At 24.7% G+C, this 26606-nt stretch overlaps 4 protein-coding genes across 4 annotated transcripts in view; 1 reads left to right on the top strand and 3 right to left on the bottom strand.

Moving 5' to 3' along the window:
• Nucleotides 1–17336, bottom strand: part of LOC128960430 (CUGBP Elav-like family member 3-B) — a 53351-nt gene extending 36015 nt beyond the window's left edge. The window contains exons 1-2 of the mRNA XM_054306504.1: nucleotides 16772–17336; nucleotides 14858–14940 (exon numbers count right to left, since the gene is read on the bottom strand). Coding sequence (XP_054162479.1) covers nucleotides 14858–14940; nucleotides 16772–17030 — 342 coding nt within the window. The 5' untranslated portion in view covers nucleotides 17031–17336. The remainder of the gene's footprint in view (nucleotides 1–14857; nucleotides 14941–16771) is intronic.
• Nucleotides 17337–18684: 1348 nt separating this feature from the next.
• Nucleotides 18685–21447, bottom strand: LOC128960635 (LIM and SH3 domain protein Lasp-like). The gene is made up of 6 exons (XM_054306763.1): nucleotides 21179–21447; nucleotides 21005–21099; nucleotides 20363–20700; nucleotides 20064–20294; nucleotides 19871–19984; nucleotides 18685–19103 (listed from the first exon to the last, which is right to left on the bottom strand). The coding sequence occupies exons 1-6, from the start codon at nucleotides 21248–21250 to the stop codon at nucleotides 18868–18870; spliced, it is 1086 nt and encodes a 361-aa protein (XP_054162738.1). The 5' UTR covers nucleotides 21251–21447; the 3' UTR covers nucleotides 18685–18867.
• Nucleotides 21448–22601: 1154 nt separating this feature from the next.
• On the top strand, nucleotides 22602–23433 carry LOC128960518 (60S ribosomal protein L23). The gene is made up of 2 exons (XM_054306620.1): nucleotides 22602–22718; nucleotides 22945–23433. The coding sequence occupies exons 1-2, from the start codon at nucleotides 22706–22708 to the stop codon at nucleotides 23352–23354; spliced, it is 423 nt and encodes a 140-aa protein (XP_054162595.1). The 5' UTR covers nucleotides 22602–22705; the 3' UTR covers nucleotides 23355–23433.
• Nucleotides 23434–23512: 79 nt separating this feature from the next.
• Nucleotides 23513–25429, bottom strand: LOC128960517 (disks large-associated protein 5-like). The gene is made up of 4 exons (XM_054306619.1): nucleotides 24478–25429; nucleotides 24038–24399; nucleotides 23811–23972; nucleotides 23513–23739 (listed from the first exon to the last, which is right to left on the bottom strand). Exons 1-4 carry the CDS (start codon nucleotides 25226–25228, stop codon nucleotides 23539–23541), a joined length of 1476 nt encoding a protein of 491 aa, XP_054162594.1. The 5' UTR covers nucleotides 25229–25429; the 3' UTR covers nucleotides 23513–23538.
• Between the last annotated feature and the right edge of the window lie 1177 nt (nucleotides 25430–26606).

Raw genomic sequence — 26606 nt, forward strand, 5'->3', positions numbered from 1 at the left:
TTGACACCAAAAAGTAAAAAATTAGGTGAAAATTTTGTTACATTATGTATAGTATTGTTGTATTCAGTGTTACAATCAGTTAGTAGTTTTGGCCAACAAATGTTTTGTTTGTTATCATTTATTTTGCACCTAAGTCTTGTGACAATTGTTTGATTAGCTCTCTCACACAACCCGTTAGATTGTGGACAGTTAGCTGTTATAAACATGATTTTAATATTGTTTTTAGTTAAATAATTACAAAATTCAGTAGATTTAATGCCTGTATATCGATCGGCCAAAACTAGTTTAGGTTTTTGTGTTTGTGAAACATTATTAATTAAGTTTATAAAATCTTTGGCATTTTGAGTACTTGAGGCCATTGTCCATATAAAACGAGTAAAATTATCTATTGCTACGTGAATATAACATTTGCGTGAATTATAGCCATTGAACCCACCTATGGTATCAATAGAGATAATATCAAACGGTTTGCGGGCCGGGCCTATTTGTGACAATGAACCTAGTTTATTTTTTCTATTGATTTTATTTGTTTGGCAAACTTTGCATTTGTCTATAAAAAGTTTAACTTTTTCATATATATTTTTGACATAATAAGCACTAGTTATTAATTGAACCATTTTGTGGGCACCTATATGTCCAAACATGTTATGACAATTAGTTAATAGTTTTTTAGTTATTGATTCGTGTATATAAATACGTTTCATATCTGCTGTTTGTCTTATTATGAGATTATTATCTAATATACAATGTTTTGGTAAATCTTTTAAATAACATTTTTGTGATTCAATTATATCTGTTATGTTAAGAATATCAACAAAATGTTTTGTTTGTTTGTTAGTTATTTCTAATAAATTGACATATTTTGTGTCTGTGTATGTGTCTGTACCTTCAAGTACAGGGTTACGGCTCAATAGGTCAGCACCAACATTATGTTTGCCGGCTATGTATCTTATATCTGGGTTATATTGACCTATTCTGAGTGACCAATTGAATAGTCTAGTGGACGGCTTTTTTATTGAATTAAGCCAACGGAGAGGATTATGATCTGAATAAACAATAATTTTATTACCGTATAAATAGTAGTGCCAATAGTCTAGCGCTTGAATCAATGCTAAACACTCTAATTCAGAGATATTATAATTTTGTTGGTAATTAAGTAATTTGCGGGAAAAATATGCAATTGGATGTACTGTACCATCATTTTGTATTTGCTTGAGTACAGCACCGGTACCTGATTTGCTGGCGTCGGTATATAAAATACATTCCCTATTAGGATTATATATAGCTAGCACTGGTGTACTAATTAAATAATTTTTAATGTATTTGAATGCTATATCGCAATCATTACTCCATACAAATTGTGTATCTTTTTTAAGTAATTTATATAATGGTTCTAATGTTTTGTTAGCTTTAGGTATAAATTTATAATAAAAATTTATTTTACCTAAAAATGATTGTATTTGTTTTGTATTATTAGGTTTAGGGAAATTTTTTATTGCTATCAAATTATCATTAATTGGTGAATATTTATTTAATGTAATGTTATGTCCTAAATATTTTACCTGTTTTTCGGCAAATTTACATTTAGATAGCTTTAGTTTAATGTTTTCATATTTAAATGCATTGAATACTAATTCAATGTGTTTTAAATGTTCATCTATTGATTGTGAATAAATAATTATGTCATCCAAATAGTTTTGGGAAAAATTATTTAAATTATGTTTTTTCAGTATATTTGAAATAACTCTTTGAAATATCATCGGAGAGTTCCGGTATCCGAAAGGCATAGCTAACCACTCATAGTGTTGGTCTACCGTAAAAAATGCTGTTTTGTGGACATCTTTTGGGTCAACCCTTAAATGCCAGAAACCGCTAGTTATGTCTAATGTCGTGAAATATTCGCAGTCCCTTAGTTTGTCTATGATATCCATAAACAGTGGGAACGGGAAGTTATCGGCAACTGTTAGCTTATTTAGCTTTCGATAATCAATTGTTAGCCTACTTTTGGTTCCCTCATCGCGTTTAAAGGCTAAAGTGATGGGAAAACTATATGGGGATACACTTTTCCTAATTAAACCCTCTTGTAATAGTTTTTCAATTTGTTCATTAATTGTTTTTTGGTCGGCCGGTGAGCACCGGTATGCCCTCAAATTGATAGGTATTTGGCTCGTGAGCTCTATTTTACACATTTCGGTACTAATCATACCGATATCATACTTGTCTATTGAAAAAATATGTGTAAATTTATTTAATAAATTGTTTAATTTAAATGTTTGTTCATTACTTAAGTGATTTGAATTAAGCAATTCAAATGTGTTTATCTCATAACTTTTATTATTTGTATTTGAATAATTAGATAGTATTTCACTCTTAATTATTTTATTGTTTTTATAGTAATTTTGAAATATTTTCAAATTATCTGTTTGATTGAGATTAAATAATTGTATTAAATTTAATCCTATAACTAAACTATAGTTACAATTTTCAATTACATGTAAAATACATGTATGTGTTGTATAACCTATTGTTAAATCTATTTTTACGAGACCTAAGCAATTGCCTAAATTGCTAATAGTTTTAAAATTTATATTTTTATCAATAATAGTTAAATTTAATTTTTTAGCTAAATCGCTATTAATTATTGATATGTTAGCACCACAATCATATATTGCATAAAATATATTGTTATTAACTATTGTTAATATTTTGATTAGATTGTGATGCTTAGGCCTCTGTTTTAGTTTAAATTAATGGCATTGATATCATTTTCATGCATATCTATACCATTAGATTGAGATTCAAATGTATTGATTTGAGTGTTATTTGTTTTGTTTGGGTATTGTTTTGTTTTATTTCGGCAATCGTTGGCCCAATGATATCGGCCCTTGAAACCAAGTTTGTCACATATAAGACAAGGAGAGGGAGGTTTACGCTTAGGTTTGTCTGATTTTGAATCATACCGTGGTTTCGGGATCTGTTTGATCGGTACATTAGGTTTGTTAGTAGACTGAAACCGTTTGATATTATTTTCGGCTGTTTTTGCAATACTATAAAACTCGACAAAAGTTTTTGGTTTAACTGCTGTGAAGTACTCAACCATTTTTGGGTTTAGGTTGTGTACCATAAGTGGTATCATTTGGGATTCTGTGAGTTTAGCGGCAACACCTAACCTACGCTTGGCCTCAAAATACTCTTTAATACCAGTGTTTACATCATATTTTAGATTAACAAACTCTATGATCGGTTCAACTATTTCGACACCGAAACGAGCTATCATTTTACATTTAATTGTGTCATACATATCATTATTATTGTTTTCTATATACCAGTTAAGAGCGTCGTCTTCAAGATAGTTGCCCAATAGGACAGACCTCTCGGTGTCGGACCACTTGTAATGTGTGGCCAACATCTCAAACCTCTTAAACCAGTTTTCTATAGTGACCTTATCGGCCGTACCCTTAAATACTTGTATTTTTGGCTTACTGTGTGATGTCTTGAAACGAGAGCTGTCGTACACTTCCGTATCGGTTGAGTCGTCGTCAACAATGGTATGTAACACTTGGGCGCCAACACTGTTGGATTGCTGTGGTGTAGGACTGGGAGGTGTGCTGTTGTTGTGGTCCAACTCCTTGTCTGCCGGTGCCAGTGATGGTGCTCTCTGTGTTCGACGTCTGGTCCTCTTTGCCGTCATTTTTGATGTGATCGATGGATGGCTTGAGTTTTTGGTTGTTGTTTCGTTTGGCCAACTCTTCGGCCGCTTTAATCGCCAATTGTTTAGCGACTGGTATTAAAGCTCGGAAAATATTACACTCAACTGATATTATTATAACTGTTATTAATGCACACAATATTAATATTTTTTTATTCATTTAACTTTAGGATAACTATATCCTGCCGACTATATGTCAGATAGTGGGGTTGGTATCCGACAATAGTTATAGATATTATTATTAAATAATTGCAGTCGATTTAATTGAGTTAAAAATAATAACTTTATTTGTTGAATATTTAAAATGAAAAATACATTGAATGATAAAATAGTTTTAGTATAACTTTCAATACTCATGAGAGACAATCACATACAGTATGGTGTGATTCAAGGCTTATATATACCATTTTATGATATGCTTTGTACAGTATATCTATAGTGACCACTGTCCATATGTACCCTGAGGTCATCACTGACCCTGGATATCTGGGCATCAGTGGGCACCTGGTGTCGGTGTGTTTGTAGGTATGTTTTTAGTTAGTTTTTATTGATATACAATAGTTTATTTTAAGTGTATATTGAATATTGTTTGTATGATATGTGTGGGAAAATATAAATATACAGTATTTGTTAAAAATATTTGTTAATTAAAATAAGAAAAATGTTTGATTAAATGCAGTTTTATTGATCACCACTACATATATTATTATCTTTTTAAATCATTGTAATTGTTATAATATTTTTTAAATTTTTAATAATAAGATAATAAATATATATAATTTATATTTAACAATAGTTATTCAATAATAATATTTAAAATTTATTTTTAAAAACATATTAATTAGTATTATTTAATAAATATTCTCTATAATAAAATTAAATTTTATGATAATTGTAATTGTAATATTAATATTGATTATTTATAATTATTAATTAAGTGTATATTAAAAAATAAATTAATTACATAAAAAAAATTATTTAAAACTATTAACTAATTTAAAAATATATTTTAAATATTGTACATTTAAGTTATAATAAAGATTAGAGCAAACATTGATTATTTAAACTATTTAATTATGCATAAAATATTTAATACATTATCAAATTTCTTAATATTATAGATATTTATTAAGAAAATCACTGTAAACAAATTATTATGTATTAATTTATTTAATTATTATTAAACAACATGTATACTGTAATTAATTTTTTTATTACAACAAAATAGAGTATAGATAATAAAATATTTTTATTTTCAAAATTATTATTAAACAGTATATATTGTAAATTTATATTATTCTATATGTCATAAAAGGTATTTTTAGTTTTATATTAAATCTAATTTCTCTAAAAAATTTAATACCGAATTTTAAAGATATATAGAATATTTATATAAATGTTTTACCAAATAAAACTGAAATTTAATGGAAAATATAAAACCTATACCTTTAGATCGTAAAATATTATAAAATATAATCATTGAAATTAATATACTATTATTTTGTAGTGAGTTTGTGTATCATTTCAATGCAAACCGGGATTTGCATCAAAAAAGTGTCTCAGATTTCAATTTCAACATATTGTAATGTTATTGGAATATTGCACTAAACTTAACACATAAAGTGTTAATAGATTTCCAATAGAGATTTAATTGCAATTGCTTTCAATTAATCTGTGTTTTCTATTATTAACATTAATAATTATTAAAATTATGTCAATATATTAATCTTTAATCGCTTTTATTAATATTTATTTATATAATAGAAATCCATAAATTTATTTCTCAAATAATCGTTTATTTTAAAGCAACTTATAATACAAAAAAGTTATTTTTGAATATAGACTCTGTTGGGTATATTGTAGGGTAGAGTAGGCATAGAACCTGTACTTTGAATTTATATCTTTTAAGTTTAGATTAGCGAACATTTCATTACATTAACGTCAAAATAAACTGAATCTAATGGACTGAATTATAGCTAATTCCCTAAATAACTTCAATAAATTTTATTTAAATTACTATTTTCTATAAACCAAGTTTTTGCTTATATATTTGTTTATAATTTATATTAAAATTATCTATTAAATTTTGCTATTAAAAATAAATTTATTAAATTATAATTAAATTATTTCTAATATACAAAACTAAAAATGCTTTTAATATACAATAAGCTTAATATTAACTCGTAAAATAAACATAATAATGTTTTAAATATTAATAATATATTATATAAAAACAAGGGTTAAGCAAGGTTTTGGATATTAAGGGGTGTATAGGGTGGGGTAAAATGAAAAAATCACAAAATATCTTGGGGTAGAAGGAGGTGTACACTTTTATTGCAAGAGAAAATTCTCGTATAAATAAAAGAAATTCGCAGTAAAGTAGGATAATATTCCCAATAAATTCTTTAAATTTTTGGAATATTCTTTTATATAAATAAAAACTTTAATTTTAATTAAAATTATAAAAATATATAATGCAGTATGAAAATTTTAAATAATTAAATAATTAAATTTTAAAGTATAATTTATTATTATTATCTTAATTATATTAAAATATTTCTATAATTGTAACATAATTATATATTTTTTGAAAAAATAAAGTATTTTTCAGTTTTTCAGTTACATATTTTTATTAAATAATATTATTGATATATTTGTCCTAATTTTAGCGTAGTTTACACTTATTATTATTAAATAATTCAATAACTAATCAGTAATATAAACATCAAAATTTTGATAAATCTTAATATAACTTACAATATCAACAAATATGAAATAATCAAATTATATTTTACATAAATATATAGAATTTTACAATTATAACTATTAAGATAACATACAGTATATTATAGTTATTGATCGACAAAAATAGGTATACAAATATACTAATATAATTTTTATGTTACAAATTATATGCAAATAATATTATATCATTTTATATATATAAATCATCTAAAATTTGCATTTTGTATTTTAAGTTTTTGCGATCCATTTTATTTAAAAATAATTTATTTTATTAAAAAAACTCAATTGTTTTATTGTTAGTTAGATAGCAATTTCATATCAAATATGATTAGTTATGCTATAAATATATAAATTCAAAGCATATAATAAATTAATAATAAAAAATTAGAGGTTAGAGGTAAGTGTACCTAAGGGTGTGACTATATTTTGCGATTGACATCTAAATAACTGTCTTTAACTAAATCTGTCATAAATTGATTATTGTTTACAACAAATAAATATAGTTATGACATAAAGCTGATGAATATACAGTAAATACTTGTACAGTATAATGCAAATACATAATTAACTTTAAATATTATTTTTATTTTTATATAAAATTTATATGATAGTTTTTAATAGTAAATATTTAATAATAATAAAATATAACTAAATAATTATTATTATGTTTAACACAAATGTTAATAAACATTTGAGTAATTTTAGTATATTTATTAACATATTTATAAAACACATTTAAAATTGATGCAATAAAAACTTTTAGTACATCAAATGATTATTATAGTATTAGAAATTATTAAATAATAATAATAATAATATAAATGAATGAATGAATGAATGAATGCATTAAAAATATTGATTGCAATTATATTTATGAAATAAAATATTGTAGAAAACAATAGGAGTACTAAAAATATATGAATTATTGGAGTGCATTGTTGGCCCATAATATTGTTGGCAATGTTTAATGCCATGAGTCATGTAATTTCAACAAAACTCTCGGAGATAAATGTATTATAGTTGTGATACTAAGGTTTGGGCACTAATTTGTTATATGAATTAAAGATTGATCGATGGCTCCCAAATGGTCGTCCCTTCAAATTGCATAAACTAACAGTTAATTTCTATAATTATTAAATCTGCGATGAGTTGATAAAGATTGCATCAAAATATATTAATCCATTAATCCAATAATGATTATATCGATATAGTTATTATCAATTTCTTTATTTAAGAATTCATTTATCAATTGAAATCATTGCTAAAAATATTGTTTACAAATCATTAGATACTAATTATTCAGAATGTTTGCAATTATAAACAAAAATTAAATTAGTGAACAAATAATTTATTAAAATATGTTACTATAAAAAATTGTGGATCTTTTATATACTTCATCACAGATTAAATAACTCCAATATTATTGTATATGCTTTTAACTTTATTATTTATTTTTATACAATAAGCTTATATAATGTCATAAAACAACAAATATCATTCAATTAATAATTGTCTCAATCTATATGAAATATTTATAGAAATAGATTGTATTTTATCTTATAATATAATAAAAATATTTTATGTTAACAATATATCTATTAATCTTATATTGTTTCCATAAATAATATAAACCAAGGTTTACCATTTAGATTTAGGGGTTTGAAAACTAAGAAAAAACAATTTTAAAATAATTAAAATAATTATTGTTATTTTCAATTGAAAGTAATAGACTATCATTTTCTTTGCGTAAACTTTTTAACGATTTAATGGACAAACAATAATTTATTATTATAAAAAAGTGAATTCAAGTAACTTCAGTATCACTTGGGAGTCCATATTATATCCATAGATACATCATTTTTTATATACAAGAGATTTGTCATATAATACAAACAATATTCAAAATTGAATGTATTGTTTGCAAACATAAATGACAGATGTATTACATTTTGACCAAAATATCGATTATATAAATCCTTCTATAAATGATATTTACTTTAAAATATAGAATCCAAACATTTTATTAAAATCTATATTATTGTTGATTTTAAAATAATAATTTTATTATCTTTACATAATTTTTATTTATTCTATGATTTTTTATTCTATATATATATTATTTAATAATTTATTAAATAATAAATTAATCTTTTCATATATCATCATTTTGTGATAAATGTAAAGACAAATTAGCAGTTATTTGTAACAAATAACCCAAAATTCAATTGAGTATAAGATAAGATCATGTAATAAATTACAATTAATTTGGCAATAGTTGTATTTGTAATAAGTAACAAAATCAATGATATATTATATTATTTGTTTAAATGTTAATTTATCTATTTTTCCGTTTCTCTCCATACACTTCAAGTATCATTCATTTGATTTATTTTTGTCATTAAATTTATTTTGAGTCCTAAATGTCTTTATTTTTTGTTATATTTTATAGCAAAAACATTTAAACACAAGATTTTAAATACAAAATGACAATTGTATATAACATTTATTTTAAGTTATAGACATTCAAGTTTACACACTAGAGTTATTCTGCAAATAAATATCAAAAACAATTTATTGTTCATAAAATGTATGCAATATTTGTTAATTATAAGATTAAAATGTGACATTTGATATCATAGAATATCTGTAATATCGTAGCTATTTTATATAATTTTATGTTTATCTTATAGTAATATATCTTAACATAATACTTAATAATACTGTACACAAAATAATGTATAATCCTCTCTCTATTTCACTCTCTATCTCTCTCTTTCTTTCTCTCTCTCTCTCTCTCTCTCTCTCTCTCTCTCTCTCTTTGATAATTGTAAAGAAGCGGAAAATAACGTCAACTCCAGTGTGTGATTCAGTAGTCATGACAACTGTTCACTATTTTATCAGTAATGTTGCCATCATTTGAATTGAATTAAACTGTAAAACGGATTTAAAGAGAGAGAGAGAGAGAGAGAGAGAGAGAGAGAGAGAGAGAGAGAGAGAGAGAGAGAGAGAAGAGAGAGAGAGAGAGATAGATAGATAGAGAGAGAGAGAGAGAGAGAGAGAGAGAGAGAGAACTATAAGATAAAAAATTCACTTTAATTCACATATCTTTTGAAAGGTCTAACAATTGTATGATAATATAATTTTGAAAGAACTCTGACTTTTAGAGCAATTTATATGAGAAATAGAGTTGCATTGCATTCACGATACATAAGTACCGCAACAGATGTGAATTTCTCAGAGATAATAATTCAATGAAATTATTTTATATAAATATATATCTATAATGTATATATATATATCAATATATACTGTATGTGTGTTTATGCTTTATGTTTACTTATATTTCAAACTTTAAAACTCACCTCCATATTCATGTATAAATATATTTCAATTATTAGATGATCTTAATTATTTGGTGCATACATTATATATATATATCAATATCATATAATTTATTTTTATATATAATTAATTACTTTTTATATCAGCATAAAACTAGATTATACTAATATTAATAATTCTATAACATTAGTCATTATTAATAATTAATTTATGGTAATCATCAATAATGATAAATATTTATGTTTTTAGGTAATCTCTTATAGAATTATAAATTATAGGTAAGAGAAGTACAGTATATAGAAAATATAAAAACTGTTTATGAAATTAGTTTATTTAATACAAAAACATTGTTTTAAATTTAAATTTTAAAAACAGATTACTTTTATAAAACAAAATTTAAACTAAAATTAAACATAAAAATATATTTATTTAATAATTTAATACATTTAATAATATATTTATAAATGCATCAAATGTTTTAGGTCTTTTCAAAAACAAAATTTCCTTAAAAAACGCTTCACTGTAATACAAATATATTATGTATTATTATTATATATAAATATATATTTGTATGAAATTAGTGATATTTAGTTTATTTTTTAATAATTTATTTTTACATTTTATTTTACATTCTAATAGAACTAATATATTTTATCCAAAATATATAACAAAATATAATCAATATTTTTTGTTATCAAAATCTAGTGCAACATATTTTACTTAATAAAGGATTATTGAATTTTTTTATTTAAATTTAAAATCATTTTATATAATTTAAATAAAATGTTAATAATACACATAAGGGGCCATTCACATACTACGTTCTCACTTTTTAAGAAATCTTGACCCCTTTCCTTTATGTTCGCAATTGTTCGCATGAAGTCATTTAAGAAAATTACGTTCGCGTATCCCTAACCGCTATCCCCACCACTAAAAAATAAAATTATCAAAATGAAAACGTTCTTAAAGTCTATACCTCTCCCCTCCCCCTCGTTCGCAAAAGTTCGCTTTGGCCAACCCTCCTCCCCTCAAGTGCGAACGTAATATGTGAACCACCCTAACAGTATATTGCTATATATTTTTATTATAATAAATTTAGTTGTAATGTAGTTGTATTAATATTTTTATATAAAACAAATATATTATATTTAGATTCTTGCATAGAATACATTTTAATTTAATTCACTATTAAAACCAACTTTTTAATAAAGTAAAAAAGTGTTTCGGTCATCAAATTTTAGTATATACAATAATTCCTATTTTAATAGCATTTAATAATAAATAAATTTTAATCTTATTTTTTCTCTCTTTTACATACTTACATAAACGTACATATATATATATATATATATATATATATATATATATATATATATATATATATATATATATATATATATATTTGTATATATATATATCAATATATATATATATAACCAAACAATATGATTGATTGTTTTTGCATCCATTTTAAAAAGTCATTTATCATATATAAGACTAGCAATATTTGGTAAATTATATGGCTATTTATTTATTGCTTTTCTTGGAGATATCATTTTTGTTTTGAATACAATTTAAAATTAAAAAATTATTTTAAATATTTAATTTCTAAAAATTTATTATTACTTTTATAATTTTAATTTTATAAATATAATTTACTATTTGTAAATTGTTTTATTAATAATTAACAAATTAATTTATGTTTATTGTTTCATTGATACAATTTATGAATATAACGTTTATTATTACAAAGTATTATAATTATTATTTTATTTAGCCTTAAGTTAAACAATATCTCTAAATAGATATAATTATAGAAAATTAAAAACAAAATCAAAATAAGTTATTAAAAATTGCACAAATAATACTGTAAACAGAATAATTTTGATATCAATAATAAAGTGATATATTTTGTTTAATAAATATGTGACACAAAATGTTTAAATAATTCAAACTAAAAACATCCGTTCGTTAGTTTGGATTAAATTTAAGTTTTAATAATAACCAGTTGAGAATGCTAGAAAGCATTTCCACACGAATTCCTAATCATAATTAAAAATTAAATTCAGTATGATAAAATAAAATCAACTATAGTTATGTAGAGTATCAAACGATTTAGTATGACAAAATAAACAACTATAGTCATGTGGGGTATCAAATGATTCAGTATTACAAAATAAACTACTATTTTCCTAAAAAATAAACTTAAAAACGAAAAAAATCAATATTCAAAAAAATTCAAAAAAAATTCAAAAAAAATTCAAAAAAAAATTCAAAATTTTTTTAATTAATTTTTGGACACCATTTTCTTCAATTTCCTAAAAAATAAACTTAAATAAGAAAAAAACAAAACAAAAATTCAAAAAAAATTTGTAGCGGATAGTGGATTCGAACCTATGTCCTCGTGGGACAGACAGACCGACAGACCGACAGACCGACAGACCGACAGACCGACAGACCGACAGACCGACAGACCGACAGACCGACAGACCGACAGACCGACAGACCGACAGACCGACAGACCGACAGACCGACAGACCGACAGACCGACAGACCGACAGACCGACAGACCGACAGACCGACAGACCGACAGACCGACAGACCGACAGACCGACAGACCGACAGACCGACAGACCGACAGACCGACTTATAGAATGCATATACGTATTCCTTTCAGGAATTCGTGAAAATAAGTTAAATGTTAGACATATGGTTTGGTATCTAATGATGAGTGTATGCGCATAGAAAGTGGAGTCATATAATGGTAGTCATAGTCATAGTCGGCTTCATTATTGATCTGCAATTGATTTTTATTGAACATTACTATTACTAGTGCTTTAAGTTTTGTAAAGTAGAGGTCAATAATAAGAGACAAAAAAAACAAATCAACTCTACATTTAGCTCTTTATCCATATAGTAAACTACCGGTGCTTTCTTTAGATATTAATATAAAAATTATAAATAGAGAAAACATTTTTTATAATGTCATAACAAATTGCAGTATTTTAATGTTATTTCGATTGTTTTAATAATTTATAACAAAACATGTTTTTATAAAATATTTGAAAATATTAAAAACTAATGTGTTTTTTAAATTTATTGAAGAGTTTTTGAGACATTTGATGTAAAAGTAAAGAAAATTGAGTGCAAACTAAATTACATAAATCAAATTTTCATTTTTGTTTATATTGAAATTTCTAAATCGGATTGATTTTTTAAAATTATCATTTATTTCAATAATCAAAAGTTTCTACAAATTAAATAAAAATATTTAAACAAATATTTTTGATATTATAAACAGTTTATATGCATATCATATAATAAATGTACAGTATAATAATTTAATAAAATTACACTATATCATAACTAGAGTTTGAGCAACTTTCCCAGGAAGGAAAGTTTCCTAATAAAATCCCTCCAATTTTTCCCGTAAATATGGAAAATATTTCATTTTCTGTTCATCGTTAAAAATGGAAAATATATTTTATATTGTTATAATAAATAATACCAAAACTTAAATATTTTGCAAAATAAATATCAAATAAATAAATTTAGTAATACTATTTATCAATAACACTTAAAATACAGTTTAATATAATATTTGTTTTTTAAAACATCATAAGTAAAATATGTTGTTTAGGGTTCAATAAGGCTAAAGAAAATAAAACGAGGCAGGAATTTGATAAAACCCTAATCATAACTTATAATAATTAAGTCATATAAAAATATTAAGTCTCAAAGATTAATATAATAATAATAATAATAGTTATTACACATAGTAGTGTATTTTACCAATATTAAGCAATTAATTTTTAAATAAAATATAAGTTTTGTAAATATACTTTTATAAATTGAGTTTATTTTGTTTTTCTCGATAATTGCTTATCGACAGAATAACAGATGCATTAAATGTAATATAATAATAATTATAGTATACATACAAACACTTATAGACGTCAAACCACCTGTTTGTAAGTTGTTTGAAAACCTAGTAATCATCAAATTATTTTTATTTTCATTCACTTATCTTTAATATTTATAAATTTATAAATAGATATTTGTTTTAAGTTAAACAACTTTATCTCTAATACTGGAAATGACAATCAATTGATTTATATATTCAAAATTGCATTCATTCAAAATAAAGCATTATATTAAATTTTTACAACACTTTTTAAACATATTGCAATCATTTATATTGTTGTAAATCATATACTTATTGTACAAATTATATGCTGTTATATAATTGTAATAAAATGTAGTAAAGATTATAATAATACTAATATATAATCGATTACAACAAATTTTATAATTTTCTAAGTTTTTAGAAATACTAAAGCATTTTAATGTGTTTATCAAATATAAGGTTATAATAAAATAGTATCGGTATGATATTAAATTTAATTTATAAAAATAGATAATTTTATAACCACAAGTAAATAATATAACAAATATTTCTTGCACATAAATAAATTAAAAATTAGTTTAAAAAGTTATTTTGTTTAAAACTATAAATAATGTATAACATTTGAAAATCATTGCAACGATGTTTTTTAAATGATTTTTATTATTGTTTTATTTCAAGACTTGTTTTTAAACTTAATAATTAATGTATATTTATAAACCATTTTATGTCTGAGCAATAAATATAATGTCATTTGATTAAATTCACTAATAAATTGGTTGCTTTATAATTATAATCAAAATTTGTTTACTTTATCATTGTATAGTATTTTTGTAAATTGATAGTAAAAACTATTTTACTAACTAAAGTATTATACAGAATATATTGTAGTAGTTTATAAATACAATGACATGTTAAGCATAATAATATATGATAAATCTATAAATCTATCATGCTTAATTTAGTATCAATGTATTTTTTTAACAATATCAAATTTATTGAAATAAAAATAAGTTTTATACATAAATTGAAATGTGATGTTGAGCTCAGCTTATATAATACAACATTGCAAACAGTGAGTGCAGTTGTTTGCTGCCAGTGCTTGTTATATATAAATATAGAGTATATCTCAATTGATGTAATGGTAATGGACTTACCCCGGGCAGAGTCTTCTGTTCATGTAATGTGTTTTGTGCCAGTAATGCACTGTCGCGGCAACAGTAGGTCAGAAATGCACAGCCTATCGATCGATTTGGTATATATTAGTATTATATTGTTTTATTATTATTTGACATATTATTTCAATATTATTTTAATAATAATTATTATTTCTACTATTAATTAATTTTTAAATAAATATACATATTTAAAGTATATATATATACCGTATATAACTATATATATATAACATTTAAAATTCATATTATGTCTTGTGTTTCTTATTGATTAACTAAGTTGTGTAAAATTTTATTTTTACATTATATCATATATACAGTAGTATGTTAGTACATAAGTCATTCATCAAATATATAACAAATATATGACTACAACACTAATTTTAAATTTTTTTTTGTAAATTAGTGCATAATATAGATATATATATATATACTTGTTATGTATTTTATAAGCTTATACTAAAAAATTATATAACAACATAAATGTCTCAAATGATGCATAACTTTTGTACAATATTTACGATGTATATACAATACATTTTTACAATACTTTACAATATGATAAACTGATTAAAACATTTATGGAAAATCAATTAAATAATTATGTATAATATAACATATCTATGTTAATATTAAAAATAAAACCAACTGATAATAGTTATTAAAAGTTATTCATTAATGAAAAAATTTTGTCACGTTTTCTGTAATATGAATAATATAACACTAAAATAATAATGAATAATAACTATATAAATTATAGACACACAGTATATAAGCTTATATAGCAAAATATTTATGATCTAATGTAACTAAATGTTAGTTAAGGGATGGTATATAAGCAAATGTAATAATAAGTATCGTTATATACATTAATAATTTATTGTTTAATTTTCCATTCTGTTGGTTACTTATAATATTTCAGTTCACAGTATGTTAACAATGTTTCAACAATTAGTATTATTTTTGCTAAATTTTGCTAAATATTTTTCGAGTTAATTTAATTAAATATGTTATGAATTTTTAATTTTATTTTGGACTATATTGTTACTCTTATTATGATTATTTATTTAGTAATAAATTATTAGCATCATACAAATTAAGTAATAAATAAAATTTATAATATTACAGATTTATCTAAATTAACTATTTTTAAAGCATTTGTAATATGAGAGCATAATATTATATATTATATTCAAACTCTCTTTTTCTCTATTTCTATGCATAAGTAGAGTCAGGGAATTGAAGTGAATATAATGAAAGCACTGTTAGCACACAAACAACAGCGACAGGCATTAGGATTGGGATTGGGATCAGTTGCGTCACATTGTGATGACGCGATGCCATGAGTAATGCCTGTGATGGAGGACTGGTTGGCATCACAACATCACTACTCCACTTGTATTCAAGTAATACTATTATCAAATGTTTGCAATTTTAAACTGCTTTTCAATGATAACTATGTCAATAATGTTGGTGTCAGCCATGTCATCAAACTTGATGCATCTTATATTATATATTATAATAATATACACTTTAAAAGTTAATAATTATGTGCTATTTCTCATATTAATACCATTTATTCGTCTAAATTAAACCATATGGGAAATCAAAATTTTTATAATTGTTTTTTTTAATAAAAATTGATTATAGACTATAGTTTGTTAATACTATTAATATTTCTTTTATATTTGAGGGGAAAATAGAGACATTTAAAAAAGATATTGAATTATTGAAATGCATTCAGTATTGCATTTTCAAAGTATTTAGATATTGTGTAAGAAAATATAATAGCAATAAAAAATATGTATAAAAAGTAAAGCAGTACTAAATATGTGATTATAGTATAGAAATAGTGATAAAAGTATGTATAATAAAGATTTCTATGATATGACAAACCCTTATGCATTCCCGTGTATTTGTCCTTAAGGACAGTTAGTTCATAGATTTTGCCGAACTGTTCAAACAATGGCTTTAAGTCTTTTTCGTCGAGATTTCTGGGTATTTGTCCGACAAATAGTTTGATAGCGTCCTGTTCTTTGCTTGGATTTATATCTGAATCGTTGATGTGATTGTTATGTTGAATCAAATTACCATTTGATATATGAATTGTGGTCACTGTCTGTCCATTTTCTATGCCATTATGTAATGTTGCCATTGATTACTATAATGATATTCCTCTTATTATAATAATGTGTCGCTTATTGTCCATATAGTCATATGTTGGCACAGATATATATAAGAATAAAAGCACAAAAAATTATGTAAGTTATCGTTAAAAATTATGTGATGTGAGAGGTCAGACACCCACTATACGACCAGTTAGTTAGTTATATTCAACACTAACAGCACATCACAGCTGCCTCTAAGCGCTAACAACCAATACTGAACACACAAACCAATTCTTCAATGCAACAGAGCTTAAACAGAACCAAATTCATGGCATTACATCTACTACTATATGAGCACTGGTAGATCAACACACATACAAACACACTGTTAGAGCACCGGCTGAAACACACGAGACTCACATCTCTCTCTCTCTCTCTCTCTCTCTCTCTCTCTCTCTTAAAATCTATGTTCTATATGCTGGTACTAACATTAACAATATTCATTATACACATAAATTTATATATGTACTGTGTATAGCATTAATTTAAAAGTCTATTCACTCGAAATATACAATCTATTTATTGTAAATTTCTGACTTATAAATTACATGTATTTCTTAAATAATCTCGTTTCACATTAAATTAAAATTTTTACAACTATTAATAGATTGTTTAAAACTTACTAATTGATACATCTATGAAACTTATTGATAACATTTGAATAACATTCATAAGTTGATAACTTATTCATAATTATATACAATATATTAAATATACCTATAATTTAAATATAATATCAATATACTTTAAAAAAATATGATAATACATTTAAAATATTTTCATTACTATTTTATATTAAACTATAAAAATAAACAAATTTTATTTAACACACAAACAATTATTAATAAATAATAGTAATATAAAATTATTCCATTGCTATCATTATTTATTAATGTTTTATAAATAATGCATTTAATGCATTAATATTATATATATTTGACAGTACTGTATACCAAAACAAAATAATTAACTGTTGATATTTATCATTGATATCATTGTTCATTCAATGTATTCTATATTATAAGAGTTCGGACAAATTTCAATATTTTCCCTCCTAAATGGGAATTTCCTGAAAATATATTTTAATGTTGTACTGAACACATGTTATATTAAATTGTATAGCGAGTAATATTGTCAAATAGCATTAACAAATTTATTGAATTTATATTTATTTTTAAATATTTCAATGTTATGTTTAGTACTAGAGTTCTGGGAAATTATTGAAATAAATTGATTAGATTTCGATAAGTAATACCACATAAAAATAAATTGCCGATAACTTGTAAGGAAACTATAAAAATATGCATTTTTGAAAACATCACCAGAGATAGCAAATATCTCAAACACTAAATATTAATAACATATACAATAAAATCAAACATTTTAATAAACTTTATTTAACTAATTATTAAGCTTATGTTAAAATACATTATTTTTATAAATTTTAAAATGCTAATAATAATAAATATTACCTTAATATAATGCAATCTATTTATTAAATATGTGATATACAATTATCAGTATTAAATTTAAAATAATTTCATTATAAATGTCTAAATAAAAAACATATAAAAATCAATATTAATACAAATATTTCTTTTATTAAAATAAATTATTGGTAATTAAGTTTAATAACTGCCCCCAAAATGGCTAAAAATATCAATATATAAGACATTCAAACACATAAAATTAGATCATTTCATTCACTTACAAACATTCACTATATTAAGTGGTAATAAAGTTAACGCTTTAATAAACATTTATTAATACATTAGAAAAGTACGGCATTTAAGAAAATATAAGACATATTAGTGTAAAAAACAATCAATTATAAGACTCGACATAATTTGATGGCAACATTCCAGTCTGTCCGGTGCGTTGAACAGTACCTGTCATCCAACCCTCATCTATAGGCACACAATTTACAATAACATCTCCATCTAAGAAGGAAACCTCATCAATGTCTTGAGCTGTATAGTCATATATCGCACGAAATGATCGACTCGTTGGTCGACGTATTGCTGTGTTGGACACCACCTGAGTGTATGTTTGAGGACCGCCTAAATTTCATCACAAATAATATAAATATTTATATTATTTACTATATAATTAATATTATTTTTTATAAATTTTTAAAACTAAATTTTTATACCCATATGTCATATAAAAACACCACTAAATTGAATTTTATATACTAATTATTATAAATATGTCTATTAAGTACATTATTAAAAGTAAAAACATTTAAAATAAAGTAAAATACAATGTATTTATGGATAATATATTTATTAACAAAATTCCTAATATTATATACACTATTTAGCCAAACAATAAAATGCAAATAAACATCTAAAAATATTTTAGCATTAATTTCTAATTAAAGTTTAAAAAAAAATACTAAATACTAAGTTAAAAAAATGTTATATTGAACAATACAATGCTAATTACAATATATACTGTATATATCGCCGTAAGCGCATATAAGACCAGGTATTAAATGTGATATTTAGTGCCATAACAAATGCAGATTTTTTAATTTTTCAGATTTTTGAGGGGGTCTTATATGTGGGCACATACAGTATATATAATAAACAAATAAAAATATTTTACAAATAGTATAAGTTTATAATGTGCAATTCAATTAAGGTAAATAGTAAATATCACTTGTATAATATTGCTATATAAATATATATAAATAATTAAATAAATAAAATATTTTATATAATAATCTTTTCAATAAAAGAATAATATATTGTGTTATTGTGTACTAAAATAATCACAATCATTAAAAAACATTACAAAAAATTAATGAAAATAGTGATCAAACCTGTATAATAAGCAGCGGTGTTATCAATCCGATAACCACTAGCAATGGAACCGTAGTTATCGTTAATTGGATCGTAATCTGCAATTGATCCAACTTTTTTCGAGTTTTCATTTACTAAATAAACAAACAATAAATCAAACCAATAAAACAATAGATAAAATGCAATATTATTATTATTATTATTATGACAGACCTGGTCCCTCATCAGATGTATATATAACATTAGATTGAGATTTAGATGGATAAGCATTCATATCTTTATTGTTATTATTATTATTAGTATGAAAAGCATGAGATTGTGGACCAACATTATGAAGATATGTATTGTTGTCACCACTGTTTCGAATGTTATGATTGATTGAGTCGTTGTGTTGTTGCTGTTGTTGCTGAAGTTGAATCGTTTGTCGAGAGTTTTTGTTCTCATCTGATATATAAAAATATTACAATAAGATATGCAATCAATTAATAACTTAATTTATTATCAGATATTACCGATTATATGTGAGGCGGGAGTCGTGATGGCCGCCGTGTGTTGCATACTGACGGCAGAGAAGCCATTGCTGACGCGATTATCTTCTTGTCCGACATTCCTCTTCTGCTCCATTTGTTTCTTCTTTTCGTACTCTCCATGATATGCGGCGTTACTAATCCTTTGTGATATATTTCTGATGCGAAGTGTTTCGGGATCGTCGGCCACTTGCGTTAGTTTACCCTTTTGTCGTTCAAAGTCTTCGTGATATTTCACTTGACTTTGAAGTTTTGTGTTTTCAGCCAATCGTCGCGCCTCTGGTGTATCGGCTACGGCCGTAGCCCTGGCCTGAGGACAATGTCTGTTGCAATGATAATGAAATTTACAATCAATTTAACCAATAATAATGATTTGATATATGATATTAAATAGTGTTAAAACTTCAGTCATATAAGTAAATGAAAATATTAATCAATTTTTAGCTTTTATATCATTATTAAAATTATAATAATATTAATAAAACAATTTTGTAATAAAAATGAATTAATTCTACAAAAAGTTTGAAACTATTAATAAATTATGATTTTTTATCATTTGGTTTGTTATCATCTGATATTGATATTAATAATGGATCAGTTGTGGTGATGTTATTATTAAATACTCACGCATTACAATAGGGAAGTTTGTTGAATCCCTTATAGTTCTTCATATTCAAAGTCATACCACACTCTTGACATTTGAAGCATAGTTTGTGCCAAACCTGTCATCAAAAAAGACAATCAATCAATCAATTGGTCACAAAGTCTTCAAATCACCACAAATGTCAAACAGAGACACACCTTATCGAGACATTTGAGTTCTTCAATGGGATAAACAGTTTTATCACATCGACTACACTTCTTGGCACTCATTGTGGTCAGTGATTACCGATCGGCGGCAATGTGTGGCCAATGAGTCAACACATCAATCGCTGGTATTATTAGTCAAATGCAGTCAAAGCCTACACCCGAACACTCAAACAACACTAATAGCAGTACTTAAGGGATCGTATATTCAATACAATTCACATTATATCACCAAACACTACAATTACCGGTAAATATAGTAATATATTATTCAATATTAATATTTCCAAACTATTTATTCACAGTATTAGCACAACTTAATAGATAATAGATTTTAACCATTAATTTAACAGTTTTACCAATAATTCAATACATCATTATATCATTTAAATCATCAAAGTTTATAAATGATATTAATTTTCTATAATTAGTATTAATAGTCAATATCTTATTTAGTTTGTTTAATATTTGCCTTTTTGTTATTATTCATAGTATTATAACTAAAAACTTTTTGATGACAAATAATATCTCAAATGTATAACACTTTCAAATTACAATATTCATACAGTAGTTATTCATAAGATAATTATAATAGTTTTACTTAAAACAAAATATTAAAAATATATTAATTTTATAGATCTTTTACCTGAAAAGTCAAACATATTTATACTGTAAACAACTGTTTAGTTACAAATGTTTGATTTGATATTTATTTAAAAATTTACTAATTTGTTAAAAATGAATATCTATTTATTGTGTTTCAAATACTTGTTTAAACACGTAATTTACAGTCAATTATAACTTAATTTACACTAAATATACTATTTTTCAAAATTTTTATTATAGTTATATTAGACATTTAATTGAAGTGAGTTTTATTATTTTACTCATAAAATTTTCAATTATGAAAGTATAAAAGTTAGAAATTAATTAAATTAAATTGCTTTTGTATAATATCCCGAAATTTTCAGTCTATTCATATTACTATATATATTATAAATCTTTAGTAAGATTGCAAATAAAAGTGTTATTACTATAAAAATAACATATTTTAAGACTAATAGTATGTATAACGATGTCTAATCTAATCGTTAAACAATTTATATAATACTAATTAAAAGCGCAACAAAAATCAACTTCAAAGAGATTTATGATATAGATTTGGTTTTAATATTGCATTTGATATATTAATTACATTTTATTAAATTGACAAATATTATAATTATTGACATATTAATGATTAAAATGATTTGAAAAACTCTATTATTTATTAAACAATATAATGTTAAACGTATTGTTATTTAATTGTTATTTAATTGTTATTTAATTGTTATTTAATGCAATTTCAATGAATAGTTAGAAAGTATGGAAATAGTTGTCAAAAGTTTATTGCAATGACTTTACGTGACATATCAGTGCCATCTATGAGTATTATAAGTAGTGTTAGCACTGGTATGTAATGGTGTGGTCGCCATAATCGCCACATTTTATTTAAACTACATTTCCTTTTCTGTTTCAACAATGTCTAAGAGAGGTAAGACTTATAATTTTTAATGAAATAATCTTTAATTTAATTCAATTATAATATGATTGCAATTAGTTATTTGATTTATTTATTAAAATATATGTAATTATTATATCGATTGATTAGTTATGACAAATGTAGTTAGTTTTGTAGGACTTAAGCATAAAGTGTTAGGCGATAGCCATGTGTTTAGAGATAATACATATGATTTAATGTATGTTTAACTGATCCATAGGACGTGGAGGTACTGCTGGTGCGAAGTTTCGCATTTCACTCGGTCTGCCGGTGGGCGCAGTTATGAACTGTGCCGACAATACGGGTGCGAAGAATCTGTTTGTGATTGCTGTCAATGGCATTAAGGGTCGACTCAATCGATTGCCTGCCGCCGGATGTGGCGATATGTTTGTGGCGACCGTTAAGAAGGGAAAACCTGAACTGAGAAAGAAAGTAATGCCAGCGGTTGTCATCAGACAGAGGAAACCCTTCAGAAGGAAGGATGGAGTTTTCATCTACTTTGAAGACAACGCCGGCGTTATTGTCAACAATAAGGGAGAAATGAAAGGATCAGCCATTACTGGTCCCGTGGCTAAGGAATGTGCAGATTTGTGGCCCAGAATTGCTTCAAACGCCAGTTCTATTCAATGATTACTTTCACTGTATTTTCAAGTTTTGATTTTGAAATAAATAACTGAAAAAAGATTTGAAATTATTTTTATTTTTTAAATAGTTTGCAAAATATTTCCGCAAAAATACCTAAAATTTCCAAAATGTGAAATCCAAATAATAAATAAATTATATTATGATAAGTTTAAATTAAAAAAATGAAAATTTAATTATTGAGTGCTTTTGAGGGAACAAATATAGTGATCTCATCGTTAGTCTGTGCGGCCTTCAGTCTGGCCTTTCTTTTTGCTTCTTTAAGACGATTTCGTCTTTCAGAATCTCGTTCTGAATTGTTTTCATCACAGGCTTTAGCGGGCGATCCTTTAGGAGTAGACTTTCGAGACCGAGCTTTGGTTGGCGTCGATGTCTATTACCGGTAATAATAATGAAAAATAATAATCAATATTATATATGTCGTTACCATTAGTCTACACATACCATCATTTTTGGTATATCTAACTCATAGTTCCAACCGCTTTGTTCAAGTGTATTGATTTGGGCGAATGTATTGTTAATATCAGTGACTTGAATGCAAACCATATCCCAAAAACCCTCCAAATCATCATTAGTTGTAATGAATTGTTCGGAATTGATCTGACTCTGGATTGTATACAAATTAACATAATTAACAAAAATACAATAAACAAAATAATTTCAATTCATACAATATTTTTGAGACATAATTCATGAAACTGTTTAAATTTCTTATTTATAAGTAGATTAGCCTTTCCGATGGCTGCTCTTAGTTTACCACAAATCTCTTCACTCATTTGACTATTCTGTCTTTGAAGCAGCTCTTCGGTCAGATCTATCTTTTGTTGTATATCTTGAGTTGTATTGTTTAATTCATTCAAAAACCAATGTCCATCTTTTATATTATAACTATTACTTTGAATACATGAATCCGGGACATCATTTATATTACATATCTTTTTGTTTGTGTCTTCATTTGACTCTTTGTTAAGTGTTATATCTGATACAACCACTTCATCATTGATCCCGTTATTCGATATTTGATTTTCGGTATCTGTTTATTAAAAATAGAAATTAATAATCAAAAGATTTATAAAATTAAAATTATGATAATTATTGTATAATTGATTACTTGAATGATTAAAGTTTAGATTATCATTAAGAGAATCGTTTAAATTATCAATTTTGTTGTCTTCGTGGTTGATATTAGTTGATGTTGTTTTGCATTTTATTAGATTCAGTGTATTATTCATTTGTATTGGTTTAATGGTCTTATTTTGTGATAATTTATGAATTGGTGGACACGAAGGACTTCTTTGTTTGTCTAAAATGCATGAATTGTTCGACTTTTGTTTGGTTTTAGATCGCGATTCTCTCCAGTCTTTAGCAAATGACTGTCCGTACAAACTGGCGATCCTTTGCTCTAATAATGAGTTCTTATTATTTAAATCACTGTTTATGTCACAGTTTGTCACATCCAGTGATCTATCGGTTCCACAACTTTCGTTGTCATCAATATCTTCATTTAGATTATGTCTACTTGTAATCAATGCTTCCCCAATCATACTATTCTTGCGATTCACTAACTCATTGATGCGATTCACCGGTTCTTGAGCTGAACTCTTGAGTTGAGTTAAACTATAGTCACGTCGGGCGTAACTATTGGTCCGCAATGAGGAACAGTATCTGTTATAATCAGAATAGCCAGAAATGGCACAACTGATGGCCATATATGATGGCAATCGGTGACCATTTGTCACGTGTGATGATTTGCCGTTCAATTGAGTCCTATTTGTGGCCTCACTATCATCTTCTTGAGTCAAAGCAATGAGCGTATGATCTGATGCCGACCGAGTGGTCACACCGTTTGTTGAGCCGTCCATATCTTCAACAATATTATCAAATAAATTATATATTTTATCAAATCATTAGCTTTTGATAATCTTTTTTCACATCAAAATCAATGACAAATCTTATTCACAAAAATATCATTGTATTTGACATCAGTTTATCGTTAATAAAGTGATATCACATTCATCTTAATGTTAATTATGTCTTCAAATAGTCATTTACTGTCAAACCATTGCATTTGTCATAAGATTTATAATTAAATGTATATAAACTATATTAGAGTTACAATAAATATATTAAATAAATAAATACATAAATAAATAATTGAATCAATGATTAGTTATAATAATAAATTAAATGAAATTATTTGAATAGTAGTCATAAATAGCCGTCAATTGTAAACATTTAACTCAAGCCATTGACACAATATTAGAGGAAAGGGTGGGTTGAGTTGCCGGGGGGTCATCACTACTAGTGAGTCACTACTGTATATATGAGATACCGTCTCCCATAGCCCACCCCTCAACCCTCAACTTAATACTTGACTGAATGTTTAAACGCATATTACGTAACACATAATCAACTAATATATTAATACAATAGTATTGCAACAAAATGGGTCTCAATTAGTCTCTAAGCATTGGATTTCACAACAAAAAACATTTGAAACAAAAATATTTCAAACAATTGTCTCGTATATGTAATCACTTAAAATATTTGACTCATTTTAATAATATAATCATTTTTTCATTATATCATGTTTTCACTGACAACACAATCCAAGTTCACCTAAAAGTTGTCAACAATTGTTTGCCCCCTTTTGCTACCAATTCAATGGACTAACAAATAATTGACAACTTTTTTGTTTATTAATATTTATACAACAGATCTTATATTATAATGATTTTTGTTTGTGTAATGGTTTGCATATACTGTACATCATATCATTTGATGAAATTACAGTACTATATATTAATTTACATTAATCATTGTACAGTACTCGACAATTGTAGGATTTAATAAACAAATTGTTTAAAAATTATATTATTATTTAATAGGCTTTATTAGTATAACCTTGTTACACTTATTTTTTTGCAATTATTAAATAACATTAATATACATGCATTAAATCATACGGATAATCAAATCAATCATTATTATTACTGTATATACTGTAGGATACTGTATAAGTAGTGAAAACTATTATAAATTATATGATAATCATTGAAAAATGCATTTAATTTAAATGAAAATATTATACTAAATATTTATTGACTATTATATGCAAAAATTTATTTTACTGATAAATATTTTTCATTATTTTTATTTGATTTACTATTTAGTTTTTATTTATTATTCTTAAAACTTCAATAAATTGATTATTCAATTTATAAAATATTAACATTTATT

The sequence above is a fragment of the Oppia nitens genome, unplaced genomic scaffold (assembly GCF_028296485.1).
Source record: "Oppia nitens isolate AA-2021 unplaced genomic scaffold, nextdenovo-longstitch-racon4-pilon3 scaffold4_pilon_pilon_pilon, whole genome shotgun sequence".
Taxonomy (NCBI): domain Eukaryota; kingdom Metazoa; phylum Arthropoda; class Arachnida; order Sarcoptiformes; family Oppiidae; genus Oppia; species Oppia nitens.

Coding starts and splice junctions, on each gene's coding strand:
- LOC128960635 (XM_054306763.1), bottom strand. CDS start 21,250: ATGAGTGCCAAGAAGTGTAGTCGATGTGATAAAACTGTTTATCCCATT. Junction 19,985..20,063: donor TACATCTGATGAGGGACCAG/GTCTGTCATAAT, acceptor TTGTTTATTTAG/TAAATGAAAACTCGAAAAAA. Junction 19,104..19,870: donor CACCGCTGCTTATTATACAG/GTTTGATCACTA, acceptor GATGAAATTTAG/GCGGTCCTCAAACATACACT.
- LOC128960517 (XM_054306619.1), bottom strand. CDS start 25,228: ATGGACGGCTCAACAAACGGTGTGACCACTCGGTCGGCATCAGATCAT. Junction 23,973..24,037: donor AATTATGTCTCAAAAATATT/GTATGAATTGAA, acceptor TATACAATCCAG/AGTCAGATCAATTCCGAACA. Junction 23,740..23,810: donor TAGATATACCAAAAATGATG/GTATGTGTAGAC, acceptor TACCGGTAATAG/ACATCGACGCCAACCAAAGC.